At 42.4% G+C, this 22,962-nt stretch overlaps 1 protein-coding gene across 1 annotated transcript in view; it reads right to left on the bottom strand.

Annotated features, from left to right (window-relative positions):
* Window positions 1–22,962, bottom strand: part of LOC124123557 — a 126,219-nt gene that overhangs the window by 88,753 nt on the left and 14,504 nt on the right. The window contains exons 4-10 of the mRNA XM_048381967.1: window positions 22,694–22,732; window positions 21,320–21,436; window positions 21,068–21,141; window positions 14,393–14,482; window positions 13,812–13,852; window positions 12,566–12,673; window positions 6,891–6,994 (exon numbers count right to left, since the gene is read on the bottom strand). Coding sequence (XP_048237924.1) covers window positions 6,891–6,994; window positions 12,566–12,673; window positions 13,812–13,852; window positions 14,393–14,482; window positions 21,068–21,141; window positions 21,320–21,436; window positions 22,694–22,732 — 573 coding nt within the window. The remainder of the gene's footprint in view (window positions 1–6,890; window positions 6,995–12,565; window positions 12,674–13,811; window positions 13,853–14,392; window positions 14,483–21,067; window positions 21,142–21,319; window positions 21,437–22,693; window positions 22,733–22,962) is intronic.

Raw genomic sequence — 22,962 nt, 5'->3', positions numbered from 1 at the left:
GACTGCATTAAGCATAAAAGGAAGTGCTTAATGCAAGATATAAATAGACTGAGGGAAACCCTACAGGTGTGAAATAATGTCTAAAGATAGACAGAAGGTTGAAGGGGAAGATCTGGTGAGAGATTCCCAGAGACTGAAAATAAGGGTGTTGAGTAGTTTAAAGAGTCATTTACTGACATTAAACTGTAGACAAGACAAACAATGAACATATAGATGATTATGATGATGATGATGTATGAATAATGATGTTAATAGCAATAGTACCCTGCTACATTAAGAAAGTCGTCAACCAAAACTGTGGACTCTGGAACGTAAATGATGTGTCCAGTATAGCTATCTCTTCAAACTTGGGAGCGGAAGTCTATTATCATGCCGTAGTTTTTGTACATTGTCTGAGGCTTGATCAACAATTCCTATTATGTAGCTCAGCTAGGGAAAATATCATAGGCAGTTTGGCAGGGTATAGGTTTTAACAGGGAGGCTATATATTTTAACAGGGACTGTATGTTTTATATATTCCCTCAGTTAAGTAAGTTAAATTTATCTATCTAAATATTTGCAGTGCTCAAATACAAATTATAACAGCAGCTGGACTATCATTACCAATCATTACCATGGCCAGCAGCACAGGCATGTGCAGGGCAGTGGCTTGTAAATAACGGTAGAGAGCGGCCGGTTGGCCACTGAAGCTTAACTTTGTGGATGAGGTGTGGGATACTGCAGGCTCACCATATATGTAACATAACATGAAACAAGGCAGTCTGACAGTGATTCACCTGAAGGATAGTAGTACACTTTCTGTTTGTCAAGTCTTGACCCTTGGACAGCGACTAGGGAGGTTAGCTCTCATATGCCTCCAAGATGAAAACTGCATAATATATAGAATAAATGTTGTTGTCCCACAAATGGTCTTCTGTTGTCAAATGCAGAAGTATCCAGTAGAGTCACGTAGTCCCCATGCTGGTCATCATCCAAAAGTGTCCAAGGTTCCGGTAAGATCTGTGAATGGGTAAACTGTTGTGTAACCAAAGTTCCCTTACGGAAGTATGTCCCATGTGGTGGCTTATCTGCTGGTTTAGCCGGATGGTTGGGGAGAACATGCAGATGGACGAGCGTGCTTAAGGGTTAGGGTGGATGGCTGGTTGGGTTCTAAAACCCTGTCCAGAGGCCATCTGGCTGTAGCGCTGGTAAAGGTAGATGAACATGGCTTTGTTAAGTCTCTTCCCTCATGCGGCCTCCAGCGATAGAGCTGAAAGACGAGATTCAAATATTGAGGCCATCTCGGCATTCTGTTGAGCAAATAATTGCTGGTGTCTCTGCTATAGCTACAGGGATGTCAGAAGAAGGAGCTGAAGGTACATTCGTCCGAGGAGTGGTCAGTTGATTAGGTGGTGGTGTAGATGACATGTCAGGTTGAGACATTATGTCATCAACTTTCTTCTTGGCCGCATCTTTCCTCTTGGCTTTGGTGAGAGATTCTTTAAGCTTATTAATGGGCGACCATTCAGTCAAAAAATATAAAGTTAAAAAAAAGGACAAAAGTACGCAATAAAGGTCAAATATTACGAATAAAGAACTAAATGTTACTAATAAAGGTCAAAATACAAAACAAACAGAAGCCAGTTAAATAAATACAAAGTTGAAATAAAGGTCAAAAGTACACAATATTAATAGTCAAATGTTACACAAAAAGACGTCATAAGAAAAGAAAGAACAATGTGTACGAAAGAACGTCAGTGAGCACGAAAGGACGTTTACGATAAAGAACGTCAGTGAGCACGAAAGGACGTTGACAATAAAGAATGCCAGCTGGCTCTGCAATTTGTAAAACATTCCGAGTATCGGCTTGTTCCGCTGTGTATATGATAACTGAATGCATGCCCATGTGCACAATGTATTACGTCACTCCTCGTGCACTCACCGTCAGCCTATTCTTCTGTGCGATTGACTTCTCAGCATTTCCAGCAGGCTAAGTGAGGGTCACCCAAGATCATAAATCAGCCACACTTATGACAAGCTGAATTATGAGATGACGTCATCTTGAAGATTCGCAAGAACCACCTATACTTACTTAATACTCACGTAATATAAACAGACGATAAGACTACTATTTATGAATAAAAAGTAATTGGCTTGTTTACTGAAACGGATTAGAATAGTTGTGACTACAACAAAGTGCTGGAGGAGAGCAGTATGTAGGACGTGTTGACTCTAGCACACACAGGAAGAAAGTGAGTTTTTTCCCGCCTTTATGCAAAAGAGCGCCTTGGGCTGATTGAGTGCTATTGCAGGAACAATAGATTGTTACATAGTTGACACTGAAAAGGACTTGTGTTGGAAATCTGAAAGTTTAGTTTAGTGTGATACAGGAATTTGCCAATGATGTAATAGAGGTAGAGGATTCGTAAGAATTATAAGGCATTTAATGGTATAGACAGCAGTTTGGAGAAGACAGAAATCAAATTCTAACAAGTATTTGTCACAGAGTGACGAAATATCCCCCGCCTGTACACCATAGTACCAAATATGAAGACAATCCAGCGATTAGTTCTTGAGATATTGTGGCAACACCGTTTTCCAACTCCAAAAACAGATTTGCCTGCTGTGACCTTGAAAATGGGGTCAAGGTCACCAAATCTGACAGGTGTATGCGGTGTCTGTATATACACTATAGTTCCAAATATGAAGACAATCCAGTGTTTAGTTCTTGAGATATCGCGGCAACACCGTTTTCTAACTCCAAAAGCAGATTTGCCTGCTGTGACCTTGAAAATGGGATCAAGGTCACCAAAACCGACTGGTGTCTGCGGAGTCTGTATATACACCATAGTTCCAAATATGAAGACAATCCAGTGTTTAGTTCTTGAGATATCGCGGCAACACCGTTTTCCAACTCTAAAAGCAGATTTGTCTGCTGTGACCTTGGAAATGGGATCAAGGTCACCAAAACCGACTGGTGTCTGCGGAGTCTGTATATACACGATAGTTCCAAATATGAAGACAATCCAGTGTTTAGTTCTTGAGATATCGCGGCAACACCGTTTTCCAACTCTAGAAGCAGATTTGTCTGCTGTGACCTTGAAAATGGGATCAAGGTCACCAAAACCGACTGGTGTCTGCGGAGTCTGTATATACACCATAGTTCCAAATATGAAGACAATCCAGTGTTTAGTTCTTGAGATATCGCGGCAACACCGTTTTCCAACTCCAAAAGCAGATATGCCTGCTGTGACCTTGAAAATGGGATCAAGGTCACCAAAACCGACTGGTGTCTGCGGAGTCTGTATATACACCATAGTTCCAAATATGAAGACAATCCAGTGTTTAGTTCTTGAGATATCGCGGCAACAAACAGGTGGGACGTACGGACGTACGTACGGACGGTCGTGAATACTATATCCCCCGCTTCGCGCTTTCGCGCGGCGGGGGATAACAAAGAGTTATGTCCACTGGTATCTCCCGAGGAATGAACAGTTAAGATTGAAGATGTGTTTACCCATTCAGTAATACCTATATAATATGCCTTGGAGGAAGGCTAACTCCTCAATAAAAACAATATGCAGGTACAAATCACAGATGACATGTCTACATTGTACATGAAGGCGATCCTTGGAATCCAAGATACATTTACTGGTACATCCAGTTGTCTCATCTTCTCATCTGAAGACAGTAAACTGCTAATCCAGTTACACTGACATTGCCTAGTACAATGACAACACACATGGCTATGCTCAAATAGCACATAACATTTCCATATTTAAACTTGACAGTTGTATTAACTATCAATCCTTATCAATTGTACCTGTTTAATAAATTTAAACTCTTTAGAATCAAGTCTTGGCCCATACAAATCTATGAAATCAGCTTGGTTGTAGCCCGTAACATTGAACCACTGAGCCAAAGCCATTCTCAGCATCCATCTTTGTTATAATGATATTGCATGTAGATGACAACAGCCTATCGGACAAGTTCATCTGGATCAAAGAGAGTCACTTACATAACATTGTCCTTTGCCCCATAATTTCAGTCCAGAATCAGGAGTGAAAGGTTTAGACTTCAGTTGATGATAAATGAACATAGTAAATTTGGTACCATACAGTTGGTGTGGCATTGGTTGGTTGGTTGGTTTGTTGTTTTACGCCGCACTCAGCAATATTCCAGCTTTATGACGGCGGTCTGTAAATAATCGAGTCTGGACCAGACAATCCAGTGATTAATATCATGAGCATTGATCCACGCAATTGGGATCGATGACATGCATCAACCAAGTCAGCGAGCCTGACCACCCGATCCTGTTAGTCACCTTTTACGACAAGCATAGTCCCCTTATACGGCAAACAGTCACTTCTTACGACAAGATTAGGCGCCTATAAAGGCAAGCATGGGGTGCTGAAGACCTATTCTCATCCGGATCTTCACAGGTGAAATTCCCTTATAGAATATTTGACCTTAGACTGAAAGGGATTCTCTGTAAGAAACCGAGCAACAAATTAGCTAGGAATCATTGTAATGGTTCCTAGTGATGGACAACTGAACCTAACCTGTATTTCAATACACATGTTTAATGGTGGTTTTCAGTCACTGTACAGTGTTCCCTGGTCAAGTTGCATACAAGAAGCTCTCGTAAAATTTATATGACAGATCAATATGCAATAAACTCTACACATCACATGTTTTCTCGGTCATGCAGATCAGTGGTCAACAGCATGAGCCATCGGCACTATGCCACACAATCAGTCATATCCCCCGCATCGTAAAACAACCCCATCCTAGTTGGTTTTTACGACAACAATAGGATACTTGGTGGGTGAGGTGACATGCATGCATGGGTGAGGGTAAAAAGTAATGCATTACAAATTAAACAAAGTGTTCATTACATGTAAACAAAATCTCTTTCCTACTGTACTTCTTATCTGTATTTATAACAATATGAATCAACATGTTCAAGAATGTTCAAATGATCCTTGGGACCAACAATAGAGTTTAAAAATATACCTACTAGGGCTGGGATGGGTAACTCAGGTACCCGGGTCTGGTGGGTACTGAGTAGGACCCGAGTACCCACAGGACTACCCAGACCCGTGGTTAGTCACATGATATATTGTTTAATGACAAAGATTATCTAGAACTCTATGGTTACACTACAAGTCACTAATGTTCGCATTTTTTTCTGACTGTTCACCCATTCCTTCTGATTTTTCATATGGTTTAATAAAGAAATAACTTAATTCATCTTTAGAGTATGAATGACCAGATTGTTTAATACGTGTATCTAAATACGTTTTGCCTGGGCTATGCTAAAAATATTCCCAATCGGACATTTTGAGACGTCTCCTGAGACCTACAGTGGGTACCCGGGTAGGGTCAGGTAATAGCGGGGTGGGTACCCAGGTAGTAAATTTGGACTTGTCCCAGCCCTAATACCTTCATCATCTGCAAATAACAAGTCTCACACAGTCACAGTAAATTCTGAATCTGGTATCTGTGATAACACTATAGAGTTGTCCATGGTTGTTTGCAAGGCCTTACAACTTCTTTAGTTTTCACACAATTTTTACATTTCTTCCGTTTCTTATTCTGTACGTATTTATTCCAAAAAATAACTACTATTTTATTTAGGTAGGAATTCTTGGGAAAATTCGCAAAAATGTCTGAACTTCACTCTCTGGTATCTTGAATCTTGGTAGTTGGTTAAATGTGTGACTTGATCTATTCTGCCCCGGCAGACCCACAGGGGTACTGGAGACCTATTCTGCCCTGGCAGACCCACAGGGGTACTGTGGATCTATTCTGCCCTGGCAGACCCACAGGGGTACTGGGGACCTATTCTGCCCCAGCAGACCCACAGGGGAACTGGGGACCTATTCTGCCCCAGCAGACCTACAGGGGTACTGGGGATCTATTCTGCCCCAGCAGACCCACAGGGGTACTGGGGATCTATTCTGCCCCGGCAGACCTACAGGGGTACTGGGGATCTATTCTGCCCCGGCAGCATCACATGGGGACAGTCAAGGGGTACTTGGGATCCATTCTTCCCCGGCAGACCCACAGGGGAACTGGGGACCTATTCTGCCCCAGCAGCATCACAGGGGGACAGTCAAGGGGTACTGGGGACCTATTCTGCCCTGGCAGCATCACAGGCGGACAGTCAAGGGGTACTGGGGATCCATTCTGCCCCAGCAGACCCACAGGGGTACTGTGGATCTATTCTGCCCTGGCAGCATCACAGGGGGACAGTCAAGGGGTACTGGGGATCTATTCTGCCCCGGCAGCATCACAGGGGGACAGTCAAGGGGTACTGGGGATCCATTCTTCCCCGGCAGACCCACAGGGGTACTGTGGATCTATTCTGCCCTGGCAGCATCACAGGGGGACAGTCAAGGGGTACTGGGGATCTATTCTGCCCCGGCAGCATCACAGGGGGACAGTCAAGGGGTACTGTGGATCCATTCTGCCCCGGCAGACCCACAGGGGTACTGTGGATCCATTCTGCCCCGGCAGACCCACAGGGGTAGTGGGGATCCATTCTGCCTTGGCAGACCCACAGGGGTAGTGGGGATCCATTCTGCCCCGGCAGCCCCACAGGGAGACTGTCAAGGGGAACTGGGTACCTATTCTGCCTCGGCAGACCCACAGGGGTACTGTGGATCCATTCTGCCTTGGCAGACCCACAGGGGTAGTGGGGATCCATTCTGCCCCGGCAGACCCACAGGAGGACAGTCAAGGGGTACTGGGGACCCATTCTGCCCCGGCAGACCCACAGGGGTACTGTGGATCGCTTCTGCCCCGGCAGCCCCAAAGGGAAACAATCAAGTGGTACTGGGGATCTATTCTTCCCCAAGGAGTACATATCGTGCCCTGGAATCTCCACGGGGAGAAGATGTGCTTACATTCTGTAGGTCCTCCGTGAGTCGTGACATCTGGTTGAGCTCAGCCAGACGCTTGTCAACAGCAGAGATGAGGACTTGGTACTGCTTCTTTCCATTACGAAGAGCTGAAATGACAACACAAAATACACAGTGTGCAGCTTGCTGACAAAGATGACCTTTCACTGTGAATGCATATCATGTCAATTTGACTTTACATTGGCAACATTACAGTCAACTTCAAATAGCACATTCAGACCTTTTCGACTCCAGTGAATATAATGCCAGTTGTATTTTCCTGTTTCTGTTCCGAGCAAAATGAATTTGTATTCAAGAATTTCATACAACACATACACATATAAGAAGCACCTGTTGAAAATAGTACTCTCATTGTTTGCTTACTTACTTACTTACTTCTGTACTGCGTTATTGCTGCATCACAGGTCTTCCATTTTTATAATGGAATAAGGCTCCTTCCTGTATGTTCCTTTATGTATCATGACTATCAACACACATGGTATGATAACCTGTAGCAGCCCTAATGAATACAGGTTTAGACTTCATTTGTTTGTTTGTTTGTTGTTTAACACAGCACTTAGCAATATCCCAGCTTTATGACGGCAGCCTGTAAATAATCAAATCTATACCAGACAATCAAGTGATTGACATCACAAGCATCGATCCAAGGGATACAATGACATGTATCAACTAAGTCAGTGAGCCTGACCACCTGATCTCATTAGTTGCCTCTTACGGCCAAGCATGGGTTGCTGAAGACCTATTCTAACCCAGATTTACACAGGTCAACTCAGACTTCAACATACATGTAGCAGCCCTAGTGAATACAGACTTACGACTTCAACACACACTGTAAGACAAACTGTAGCAGCCCTAGTGAATACAGACTTAGACTTCAACATACATGGTAAGACAAACTGCAGCAGCCCTAGTGAATACAGACTCAGACTTCAAGACACACTGTAAGTCAAACTGTAGCAGCCCTAGTGAATACAGACTTACGACTTCAACACACACTGTAAGACAAACTGTAGCAGCCCTAGTGAATACAGACTTATGACTTCAAGACACACTGTAAGTCAAACTGTAGCAGCCCTAGTGAATACAGACTTACAACTTCAACACACACTGTAAGACAAACTGTAGCAGCCCTAGTGAATACAGACTCAGACTTCAACATACATGGTAAGACAAACTGCAGCAGCCCTAGTGAATATAGACTCAGACTTCAAGACACACTGTAAGTCAAACTGTAGCAGCCCTAGTGAATACAGACTTACGACTTCAACACACACTGTAAGACAAACTGTAGCAGCCCTAGTGAATACAGACTTACGACTTCAAGACACACTGTAAGTCAAACTGTAGCAGCCCTAGTGAATACAGACTTACGACTTCAACACACACTGTAAGACAAACTGTAGCAGCCCTAGTGAATACAGACTCAGACTTCAACATACAAGGTAAGACAAACTGTAGCAGCCCTAGTAAATACAGACTCAGACTTCAACATACATGGTAAGACAAACTGTAGCAGCCCTAGTGAATACAGACTTACGACTTCAACACACACTGTAAGACAAACTGTAGCAGCCCTAGTGAATATAGACTCAGACTTCAAGACACTGTAAGACAAACTGTAGCAGCCCTAGTGAATACAGACTCAGACTTCAACACACTGTAAGACAAACTGTAGCAGCCCTAGTGAATACAGACTCAGACTTCAACATACATGGTAAGACAAACTGCAGCAGCCGTAGTGAATATAGACTCAGACTTCAAGACACACTGTAAGTCAAACTGTAGCAGCCCTAGTGAATACAGACTTATGACTTCAACACACACTGTAAGACAAACTGTAGCAGCCCTAGTGAATATAGACTCAGACTTCAAGACACACTGTAAGTCAAACTGTAGCAGCCCTAGTGAATACAGACTCAGACTTAAAAAACACACTGTAAGTCAAACTGTAGCAGCCCTAGTGAATACAGACTCAGACTTCAACATACATGGTAAGACAAACTGTAGCAGCCCTAGTGAATACAGACTCAGACTTCAAGACACACTGTAAGTCAAACTGTAGCAGCCCTAGTGAATACAGACTTACGACTTCAACACACACTGTAAGACAAACTGTAGCAGCCCTAGTGAATATAGACTCAGACTTCAAGACACACTGTAAGTCAAACTGTAGCAGCCCTAGTAAATACAGACTTACGACTTCAACACACACTGTAAGACAAACTGTAGCAGCCCTAGTGAATATAGACTCAGACTTCAACACACACTGTAAGTCAAACTGTAGCAGCCCTAGTGAATACAGACTCAGACTTCAACATACATGGTAAGACAAACTGTAGCTGCCCTAGTGAATATAGACTCAGACTTCAAGACACACTGTAAGTCAAACTGTAGCAGCCCTGGTGAATACAGACTTACGACTTCAACATACATGGAAAGACAAACTGTAGCAGCCCTAGTGAATATAGACTCAGACTTCAAGAAACACTGTAAGTCAAACTGTAGCAGCCCTGGTGAATACAGACTTACGACTTCAACACACACTGTAAGACAAACTGTAGCAGCCCTAGTGAATACAGACTCAGACTTCAACATACACTGTTAGGCAAACTGTAGCAGCCCTAGTAAATACAGACTCAGACTTCAACATACATGGTAAGACAAACTGTAGCAGCCCTAGTGAATACAGACTCAGACTTCAACATACATGGTAAGACAAACTGTAGCAGCCCTAGTCAATACAGAATCAGACTTCAACATACATGGTAATGCAAACTGTAGCAGCCCTAGTCAATACAGAATCAGACTTCAACATACATGGTAAGACAAATTGTAGCAGCCCTAGTAAATACAGACCAAGACTTCAACATATATGGTAAGACAAATTGTAGCAGCCCTAGTCAATACAGAATCAGACTTCAACATACATGGTAAGACAAATTGTAGCAGCCCGAGTGAATACAGAATCAGACTTCAACACACACTGTAAGTCAAACTGTAGCAGCACTAGTGAATACAGACCCAGACTTCAACACACTGTAAGACAAACTGTAGCAGCCCTAGTGAATACAGACTCAGACTTCAACATACATGGTAAGACAAACTGTAGCAGCCCTAGTGAATATAGACTCAGACTTCAAGACATACTGTAAGTCAAACTGTAGCAGCCCTAGTGAATACAGACTCAGACTTCAACATACATGGTAAGACAAACTGTAGCAGCCCTAGTAAATACAGACTCAAAATTCAACACACATGGTAAGACAAACTGTAGCAGCCCTAGTAAATACAGACTCAGACTTCAACATACATGGTAAGACAAACTGTAGCAGCCCTAGTAAATACAGACTCAGACTTCAACATACATGGTAAGACAAACTGTAGCAGCCCTAGTGAATTCAGAATCTGACTTCAACATACATGGTAAGGCAAACTGTAGCAGCCCTAGTGAATATAGACTCAGACTTCAAGAAACACTGTAAGACAAACTGTAGCAGCCCTAGTGAATACAGACTCAGACTTCAACATACACTGTTAGGCAAACTGTAGCAGCCCTAGTAAATACAGACTCAGACTTCAACATACATGGTAAGACAAACTGTAGCAGCCCTAGTGAATACAGACTCAGACTTCAACATACATGGTAAGACAAACTGTAGCAGCCCTAGTCAATACAGAATCAGACTTCAACATACATGGTAATGCAAACTGTAGCAGCCCTAGTCAATACAGAATCAGACTTCAACATACATGGTAAGACAAACTGTAGCAGCCCTAGTAAATACAGACCAAGACTTCAACATACATGGTAAAACAAACTGTAGCAGCCCTAGTCAATACAGAATCAGACTTCAACATACATGGTAAGGCAAACTGTAGCAGCCCAAGTGAATACAGACTCAGACTTCAACACACATGGTAAGACAAACTGCAGCAGCCCTAGTAAATACAGACCCAGTCTTCAACACACATGGTAAGACAAACTGTAGCAGCCCTAGTAAATACAGACTCAGACTTCAACATACATGGTAAGACAAACTGTAGCAGCCCTAGTCAATACAGACGCAGACTTCAACATACATGGTAAGACAAACTGTAGCAGCCCTAGTAAATACAGACCCAGACTTCAACATACATGGTAAGACAAACTGTAGCAGCCCTAGTAAATACAGACTCAGACTTCAACACACATGGTAAGACAAACTGTAGCAGCCCTAGTAAATACAGACTCAGACTTCAACATACATGGTAAGACAAACTGTAGCAGCCCTAGTGAATTCAGAATCTGACTTCAACATACATGGTAAGGCAAACTGTAGCAGCCCTAGTGAATACAGACTCAAACTTTAACATACATGTTAAGACAAACTGTAGCAGCCCTAGTGAATACAGACTCAGACTTTAACATTCATGGTAATGCAAACTGTAGCAGCCCTAGTAAATACAGACTCAGACTTCAACATACATGGTAAGACAAACTGTAGCAGCCCTAGTAAATACAGACTCAGACTTCAACATACATGGTAAGACAAACTGTAGCAGCCCTAGTAAATACAGACCCAGACTTCAACACACATGGTAAGACAAACTGTAGCAGCCCTAGTAAATACAGACCCAGACTTCAACACACATGGTAAGACAAACTGTAGCAGCCCTAGTAAATACAGACTCAGACTTCAACATACATGGTAAGACAAACTGTAGCAGCCCTAGTGAATTCAGAATCTGACTTCAACATACATGGTAAGGCAAACTGTAGCAGCCCTAGTGAATACAGACTCAAACTTTAACATACATGTTAAGACAAACTGTAGCAGCCCTAGTGAATACAGACTCAGACTTTAACATTCATGGTAATGCAAACTGTAGCAGCCCTAGTAAATACAGACTCAGACTTCAACATACATGGTAAGACAAACTGTAGCAGCCCTAGTAAATACAGACTCAGACTTCAACATACATGGTAAGACAAACTGTAGCAGCCCTAGTAAATACAGACCCAGACTTCAACACACATGGTAAGACAAACTGTAGCAGCCCTAGTAAATACAGACCCAGACTTCAACACACATGGTAAGACAAACTGTAGCAGCCCTAGTAAATACAGACTCAGACTTCAACATACATGGTAAGACAAACTGTAGCAGCCCTAATGATCACAGGACATGTTTGTGAAAACAAATAATTGTTTTATTCACTCAAAGGAATATTGTTTCATAATCTTAAACAACAATGCTAAGATCCTAAGCATATATACCATGTTCACATTACTAAGTACGCTGGGCATTCATAAACTTAAAAGAGGGGGTGATTGTAAATTTGATGTCAGAGATGGAGTTGGAGAGAACAAACATAGTTTAAATGCTGACATAACAAAAAAGTTTGCAATAAAGGTGACTAGACAAGGACATTTACAAACTATAATTGTGTTTCCCATTACAATAATTGTTGTTCCTTGAACAAGACAATCCAGTGATGGATATTGTGAGCAACAATCCACATCAATGACATGCCATCATCCAAGTCACTGAGTTTGACCACACGAGCCACTTGGTCGCCTCTAATGACCAACACTGGTTGCTGGGGACAACCTCTAACCCGGAGTCCCCACGAGATGCATTTACCTAGGACAGCAGGAGGGTTGTTCCAGTGTAACTCACCAGCTTTGAATGGGACGCCCTTTACCCAGCGTGCAGCATCATCAAAGAGGGCCATGATGCTGGCCACGGCCTGGTCCCACTTCACCTTGTTGGACAGCATAGTCTTCTCTGTAAGAACACACCACAGCCGGGATCATACTCTGCCACTCACAACAGCCAACCATCATACTGTATAACATTTGTTACATCTGAGGTTGTAATTTCTTACCAAGGTACACATTCTAGTACTTTTTTGGGTTGAGTCCCATCTCGAACCCACACATCTCAGAATAAGGCACCTAATCGCCAGCACACAAAGTCAGCGACCTTACCCCCTCAGCCACCGAGGTTTCCACAAAATGGAAGTCTGATAACTGGTTCCGGTAGTCTAGCTCATATACTTTGTGTACCCCTCTGATACATGTAAATTGGCACTGCTCCCATGGCCGAAAGTATACACTTGCCTGCATCAGTCTGATGAACTAATTACTCACACTTGGAAACAGAGAATCTTACCTGAGTGTCTTTTTATATGAAATACATCAACACTTGTTGATCCATAATCAACAGGTGTTGATATATTTGATATGGAAAGACACAAGGCTGATATTCTATTTATCATCCCGCATCATTGTTCCAACATTTTCTGCTTATGAATCCCTTTATAAAATTGCTGATATGAAAGGATGTTAGGTCTTTGGAACTGCTGAAAGAACCCTCTGCAGAGGTTCAGCAGGATGGGAAAAGAAGAAGACTGAAAATCTACATAATTATTGAAATTCCATCAGTTAATGAGATATTGACATTTGTCAAGCAAACACTTCTAAACCTCCCTCTTAGTACTGAAATAATACTTTGTTGCCCATAATAAATGTTCTTGAAAAAAAATATCCTTCGCATTACAATATTGAGAAAAACAAATTGAAGAGAAGGAAAAAGAACTGTTGTCACCCTACTGTTAACAGAGAACATCATTTGTCAATGTTTTGTTTTTTGTTTTACATCACATCCAGCATTATTCCAGCTATATGACACCATCTGAAAATAATCATTCTTGGATCGGAGCATCCAGTGATTGACATCCTAAGCACTGATCTATGATGCAATTGGGATACAATGACATGCATCAACCAAGAAAGCGAGCCTGGCAACTCAATCTTACAGGGAGCATGGGTTGATGAAGGCCAGTTGTTAGACCTTCACAGAGGACTTGTTGATGACATGAGCTAGACAGACCCAGCAACCAGAGAGTGAGGGAAACACTCACCATCAATCACATGGATCTTCTCCACTTTCCCTTTAGATGGTCTACAAACAAAGGACAGTAAGCATATAGATAAGTTGTAGCAAATATTAGTAAATTAACCACGTTTAATGTGGATTTCAATATGGGTTTTCTAATTTTGCAAAGCTGACTTATATGTGTCTCTGATAAGAGGGTCAATTAAAATGCTTTACAAATTAGCCCTACATTATTGTATTGAATGAAATACTAAGATATCTGTGGATTTAAGAAAATAACAACTAATTTACATACTTTGTTGAATCCATACATAACAGGTAATCCTTTTGTGTAACTTGTTGCTCAATGTTAGGTCTGCCAACACCATATGAGTGCTCATTTCACACAAGTGGTAAATGTTGAGGCTTCTCACACAACTACTTGACCCGCCATGATATTAATGACAAACTGTGATCTTAAACCGACTTATACTGCAAAATCTCAAAGAGAGTTTAATGTGACATATCATACACATTTTAAAAAGTGAAAAAAAGTATTTAGAATACATCTCAAAGCTTTTATAACCAAGAGAAAGCTTTTCAGAATATAATCTTAAAGATACATACACATGGAGGACCTTTCTTACAATGTCGATAAGTTTCTGTCCAATGGAGATGATCCTGTTGGTGCAGTTGGTGAAAGACTCCAGGGAATATCTACAACACAAACACCACTGTACATGGACTCACATCTACAACACAAGCACCTGTGTACATGGACTCACATCCACAACACAAGCACCTGTGTACATGGACTCACATCTACAACACAAGCACCTGTGTACATGGACTCACATCTACAACACAAACACCACTGTACATGGACTCACATCTACAGCACAAGAACCACTGTACATGGACTCACATCTACAACACAAGCACCTGTGTACATGGACTCACATCTACAGCACAAACACCACTGTAAATGGACTCACATCTACAACACAAGCACCTGTGTACATGGACTCACATCTACAGCACAAACACCACTGTACATGGACTCACATCTACAACACACGTACCACTGTACATGGACTCACATCTACAACACAAGCACCACTGTACATGGACTCACATCTACAACACAAATACCACTGTACATGGACTCACATCTACAACACAAACACCTGTGTACATGGACTCACATCTACAACACACGTACCACTGTACATGGACTCACATCTACAACACAAACACCACTGTACATGGACTCACATCTACAACACACGTACCACTGTACATGGATTCACGTCTACAACACAAACACCACTGTACATGGACTCACATCTACAACACACGTACCACTGTACATGGACTCACATCTACAACACAAGCACCACTGTACATGGACTCACATCTACAACCAACGTACCACTGTACATGGACTCACATCTACAACACAAGCACCACTGTACATGGACTCACATCTACAACACAAACACCACTGTACATGGACTCACATCTACAACACAAGCACCACTGTACATGGACTCACATCTACAACACAAACACCACTGTAAATGGACTCACATCTACAACACAAGCACCTGTGTACATGGACTCACATCTACAGCACAAACACCACTGTACATGGACTCACATCTACAACACAAACACCTGTGTACATGGACTCACATCTACAACACAAACACCACTGTACATGGACTCACATCTACAGCACAAGAACCACTGTACATGGACTCACATCTACAACACAAGCACCTGTGTACATGGACTCACATCTACAGCACAAACACCACTGTAAATGGACTCACATCTACAACACAAGCACCTGTGTACATGGACTCACATCTACAGCACAAACACCACTGTACATGGACTCACATCTACAACACACGTACCACTGTACATGGACTCACATCTACAACACAAGCACCACTGTACATGGACTCACATCTACAACACAAATACCACTGTACATGGACTCACATCTACAACACAAACACCTGTGTACATGGACTCACATCTACAACACACGTACCACTGTACATGGACTCACATCTACAACACAAGCACCACTGTACATGGACTCACATCTACAACACACGTACCACTGTACATGGATTCACGTCTACAACACAAACACCACTGTACATGGACTCACATCTACAACACACGTACCACTGTACATGGACTCACATCTACAACACAAGCACCACTGTACATGGACTCACATCTACAACCAACGTACCACTGTACATGGACTCACATCTACAACACAAGCACCACTGTACATGGACTCACATCTACAACACAAACACCACTGTACATGGACTCACATCTACAACACAAGCACCACTGTACATGGACTCACATCTACAACACAAACACCACTGTAAATGGACTCACATCTACAACACAAGCACCTGTGTACATGGACTCACATCTACAGCACAAACACCACTGTACATGGACTCACATCTACAACACAAACACAACTGTAAATGGACTCACATCTACAACACAAATACCACTGTACATGGACTCACATCTACAACACAAGCACCACTGTACATGGACTCACATCTACAACACAAACACCACTGTACATGGACTCACATCTACAACACAAACACCTGTGTACATGGACTCACATCTACAACACAAGCACCTGTGTACATGGACTCACATCTACAACACAAGCACCTGTGTACATGGACTCACATCTACAACACAAACACCACTGTAAATGGACTCACATCTACAACACAAACACCTGTGTACATGGACTCACATCTACAACACAAACACCACCGTACATGGACTCACATCTACAACACAAACACCTGTGTACATGGACTCACATCTACAACACACGTACCACTGTACATGGACTCACATCTACAACACACGTACCACTGTACATGGACTCACATCTACAGCACAAACACCACTGTACATGGACTCACATCTACAACACAAACACCACTGTACATAGACTCACATCTACAGCACAAACACCACTGTAAATGGACTCACATCTACAACACAAGCACCACTGTACATGGACTCACATCTACAACACAAACACCACTGTACATGGACTCACATCTACAGCACAAACACCACTGTAAATGGACTCACATCTATAACACAAGCACCTGTGTACATGGACTCACATCTACAGCACAAACACCACTGTACATGGACTCACATCTACAACACACGTACCACTGTACATGGACTCACATCTACAACACACGTACCACTGTACATGGACTCACATCTACAGCGCAAACACCACTGTAAATGGACTCACATCTACAACACAAGCACCACTGTACATGGACTCACATCTACAGCACACACACCACTGAACATGGACTCACATCTACAACACAAGCACCTGTGTACATGGACTCACATCTACAACACAAGCACCTGTGTACATGGACTCACATCTACAACACAAGCACCTGTGTACATGGACTTACATCTACAACACAAACACCACTGTACATGGACTCACATCTACAACACAAGCACCACTGTACATGGACTTACATCTACAACACAAACACCACTGTACATGGACTCACATCTACAGCACAAACACCACTGTACATGGACTCACATCTACAACACAAACACCACTGTACATGGACTTACATCTACAACACAAGCACCACTGTACATGGACTCACATCTACAGCACACACACCACTGAACATGGACTCACATCTACAACACAAGCACCTGTGTACATGGACTCACATCTACAACACAAGCACCTGTGTACATGGACTCACATCTACAACACAAGCACCTGTGTACATGGACTTACATCTACAACACAAACACCACTGTACATGGACTCACATCTACAACACAAGCACCACTGTACATGGACTTACATCTACAACACAAACACCACTGTACATGGACTCACATCTACAGCACAAACACCACTGTACATGGACTCACATCTACAACACAAACACCACTGTACATGGACTTACATCTACAACACAAACACCACTGTACATGGACTCACATCTACAACACAAGCACCACTGTACATGGACTTACATCTACAACACAAACACCACTGTACATGGACTTACATCTACAACACAAACACCACTGTACATGGACTTACATCTACAACACAAACACCACTGTACATTGACTCACATCTACAACACAAGCACCACTGTACATGGACTTACATCTACAACACAAACACCACTGTACATGGACTCACATCTACAACACGTACCACTGTATGGGTGGCCATTCGGTAAAAAAATACATAGTTGAAAAAAAGGACAAAAGTATGCAATAAAGGTCAAATATTACGAATAAAGAACTAAATGTCACTAATAAAGGTCAAAATACAAAACAAACAGACACCGGTTAAACAAATACAAAGTTGAAATAAGGGTAAAAAGTACACAATATTAATAGTCAAATGTTTAAAAAATGTGTACAATGTGTAAGAAAGAATGTTAGTGAGCACAAAAGGACATTTACAATAAAGAACATCAGTGAGCACATAAAGAAGTAGACAATAAAGAACACCAGATGGCGCTGCAATTTGTAAAACATTCCGAGTTTAATCGGCTTGTTCCGCTGTGTATATGATAACTGCATGCTCAGGTGCACAATGTATTACGTCATTCCTCGTGCACTCACTGTCTGACGTCATACATGCGTCCAGATATTCGTGCTTGTCAAAACTCCTTTATCCACACAAGATCTTTCACCGTTCAACGGCTCTTCAGGTGTAATGAAAACTTTAACTTACATTGTATCGTTCGGAATACCCTGTGTTAAAGTCTTCAAGGTTGCATGATTATAAATCACATTCCGACTGTCACTTTCATGATCTGGTAAGCGACTCTCTGATTGGTCGGATGAAAGGTCGTTCTGACGTGACCCCTAATGGAATGGCCTCAGATCTTTGTTCAGCGGTAGCGAGAACTAAGATCTGATTTTAATGAGATTGGCGATAACTGGTCTTCTGCGATAACAGCATGGTCACTAGCCAGTCGATACCAGGGTTAGATCCTAACCGACAAGTGAATGAGATCATTTATCACGTGACTAACACTGTTAGAATATTTGGCGCAGTTTTCTAATTTGGGTATGTTGATATAATATGTGCTTTTAACATCTGTTTAAAGGCTTGATATTCCAAGAAAATCATGCGCATATAGTTGAGTAAAACATTGAATGTTTTACAGTGAGAAAGCTGTCAAAATGAATGTAGTCATATCTCCTCGGTGATATCACTTGATATCAACCAAGCGATATTCCCTTTTTTATGATAAATTCTCTTTCTACATTTCTATCGTGTTTTCTGCATAAAATCTTTTGACACACATGCTTTTGATATTGTAGTAACGGCAACCTATAATTGTACATTTAAATTATTAAGAAATGCTTACCCACAAAGACTGATAAAGAAGAACTATATTATATATATTCAGTCGCATTCACATTGTATATAAATTTGTACGTAGGAAATACAGTTGCACTTCAAGTAAGAATTATCATATCCAAATAAGTGTGCCGCAGTCCATGCCAAATACTTTGACTTCTAAGCCTGAACGTGTCACATGACATCATTTCCAGAATAATTTTAGTTTTAATATATGGAGTATAATTTGCTAGGCTAACTAGACTGAACGAAATTTTACTAGACATATTGCTGGAATATTGCTGAGTGCAGTGTTAAACAACAAACAAAGAAACAACTTATTGTAAATGTCCTTTCGTGTTCACTGACGTTCTTTATTGTAAACATCCTTTCGTGCTGACGTGCTTTCGTACACATTGTTCTTTCCTTTCTTATGAGGTCTTTTCATAACATTTGACTATCAATACTGCATACTTTTAGCCTTTATTTCAACGGCATCTGCTTGTTTTGTATTTTGACCTTCATTAGTAACATTTAGTTCTTTATTCGTAATATTTGACCTTTATTGCATACTTTTGCCCTTTTTTTCAAGTTTGTATTTTTTGACAGAATGGCTGCCCATAACCATGTCCACCTCAACTACTCTGCAATGTCGCAATCCTTCAGATGTCACACTTATACTATTACAACCTCAATCTTAATACATTGAAAAGCAAGTGTAATATCCTACAATGAACATTGAACTGCTCCCTAAAGCAGAGTGCACTATAAGTCATGAGAAATGATTAAACTACTTGAGGTAATTTCATTAATTTCATTTACAACAAACTTTCTCTGGGAGATGGGGGCCATGGAGATGTTCTCTGGGAGATGGGGGCCATGGAGATGTTCTCTGGGAGATGGGGGCCATGGAGATGTTCTCTGGGAGATGGGGGCCATGGAGATGTTGTCTGGGAGATGGGGCCATGGAGATGTTCTCTGGGAGATGGGGGCCATGGAGATGTTCTCTGGGAGATGGGGGCCATGGAGATGTTGTCTGGGAGATGGTGGCCATGGAGATGTTCTCTGGGAGATGGGGGCCATGGAGATGTTGTCTGGGAGATGGGGGCCACGGAGATGTTCTCTGGGAGATGGGGCCATGGAGATGTTGTCTGGGAGATGGGGGCCATGGAGATGTTCTCTGGGAGATGGGGGCCATGGAGATGTTGTCTGGGAGATGGGGGCCATGGAGATGTTGTCTGGGAGATAGGGCCATGGAGATGTTCTCTGGGAGATGGGGGCCATGGAGATGTTCTCTGGGAGATGGGGGCCATGGAGATGTTCTCTGGGAGATGGGGGCCATGGAGATGTTCTCTCGGAGATAGGGCTATGGAGATGTTCTCTTGGAGATGGGGGCCATGGAGATGTTCTCTGGGAGATGGGGGCCATGGAGATGTTCTCTGGGAGATAGGGCTATGGAGATGTTCTCTTGGAGATGGGGGCCATGGAGATGTTCTCTGGGAGATAGGGCCATGGAGATGTTCTCTGGGAGATGGGGGCCATGGAGATGTTCTCTGGGAAATGGGGGCCATGGAGATGTTCTCTGGGAGATGGGGGCCATGGAGATGTTCTCTGGGAGATGGGGGCCATGGAGATGTTGTCTGGGAGATGGGGGCCATGGAGATGATCTCTGGGAGATGGGGGCCATGGAGATGTTCTCTGGGAGATGGGGGCCATGGAGATGTTCTCTGGGAGATGGGGGCCATGGAGATGTTCTCTGGGAAATGGGGGCCATGGAGATGTTCTCTGGGAGATGGGGGCCATGGAGATGTTCTCTGGGAGATGGGGGCCACGGGGATGTTCTCTGGGAGACAACCTACATAATCTTCTTGTGCATGGTGTTCAACTCCACTGAGGTCTCATCCATCTCCTCCTCACTGATCAGCTCACTGTCCTGGACACACACACAAACACATGAACACTTGCTGTACATTATTTAAGTAATTGTACAGTTTATATAATCTCAAATATGCAAGAAATTTCTATTAAGAACAGTTACATTGTTTATGGGTTGCAATGTTAGAAGTGTAGAATGCTTGTGTTTTGCTGTGTGTTGTGTGTGGCAGTCTCACCAGTTCCTTCTGTTGTATCTGGATCCAGTTGTTGACATCAGAGATAAGCACCATGCGCTGGTGACACTCCTCAATATGTTCTCGCAGCTTGTAGATCAACTCACTGCGATGTTTCATCTGAACACATCAACAATATGTATTTCTCATTAAGTTGACTAAAAATCTGCATGTGAAATTTCAGCCTCATCAGTCAAGCAGCATTTGATTCAAGCTCAGCAGTATCAGAGAAGTGATTTCAAGAATAGTTAGAGTGCAAAAGTATTTCCACTGCAAAGGTGTCAGGGTTTCTTGGTTTTACAGGGTTATGTATCCATAAAACTTGGCGTGGACTATCCGACGTCTTATATTACTCGAACATCTTGAGTTTCCATGGCAACCAAAGGAGAAACCAAATATTTGGCATTGCTCCCCAATGTACTGAGATAATGACACATGGTGGTAGGCTAGTGTTTGGTGGGTTTTCCAATATCTTTCATATGAGAGCATTATTATTATTATGCCTGAAAGATGCAATCATGGACTCATGGTCAAAATGCATGTCACAAAATATGGAACATACATATGTTATGCCCCACATCTAACTACACCTTTCATAATGATACATATAGAATTGGCGGAGTAATGCAAAATGCCCTTTTAAATATGGCTGCCATGGTGAATTAGCTAGGAACTATGTGACCTCTTCTTAGAGACACCATAGCTGGGATGATTCATGCAAGTTTCAGGTCTATAGCCCTTGAAATTTGTCAAAAATGACAAAGTTAAGAACTGGACGGATAGACAAAGGACTCTTGGATAGACCAAAAGTAAAATGACACCTCATCACTTGTAGAAACAACAAGGGAAATGAATGTGAGTCAGCATTATTCCAGCAACATAATCCACAATTCAGGCAAGCCATGGACTGATGGACTGACAGAAGATCAACACTGTACACTGACACCCAATCAGCCTGGCCACAGGGAAGAAGCCATCTTCCTGAGGCAAGAGAGTTAACTGACTATAAAAGTCCAATATCCACGGGTGGCCCAGTCGTCTAAGGCGCAGCGATTCGCTGTGCAGAGTTGCGTCCCTTGGGCACGCCAGAAACCTATGATTGTGGGTTCGAATCCCGATTCGCCCAGATTATGTTTCTAGGTTTGTCGGCACCATACCCGTGCTCTTGGGTTTCACCGAAGTGGTAAACGTCTGAGACCTGCATCACCTCGGGCTTTCCTCCCACATTAAGCTGACACGCCATGATATAACTGGAATACTGTTAAAAGCGGCGTTAAACCCAACTCACTCACTCTTGCCTCGGGAAGATGGGAAGAAACAAGCTGACACAAGGCTACGTAGGAGGAAGGAAGACGGTACATCAACCAACAGACTCACAGTTTCCCTCTTGGTGCGTGTGTTGAACATGCCCTCCGGCTGCAAGCGAACAGAGAAATACATCAACAAGATTCACTAGATTGATTAAAGTATTGCTGACCTCTTTGATATATAACTTTCAACATATACAGAATCTATTAGATTGAAAGACAGCCAATCAGGGCACAGGTGAATAGTGTCCATTATTAGATTGCTTCATGGCATCCATAGAATTCATTGGAACTTGAATGTTGAAATTTGGTGCAATTTCACTAGAAATATTACTGAAT

Source organism: Haliotis rufescens, unplaced genomic scaffold (assembly GCF_023055435.1).
Source record: "Haliotis rufescens isolate VD_foot unplaced genomic scaffold, xgHalRufe1.0.p SCAF_4, whole genome shotgun sequence".
Classification (NCBI taxonomy): domain Eukaryota; kingdom Metazoa; phylum Mollusca; class Gastropoda; order Lepetellida; family Haliotidae; genus Haliotis; species Haliotis rufescens.
Note: the sequence above shows the minus strand (reverse complement) of the source record. Positions and strands in the feature narration are given on the sequence as shown.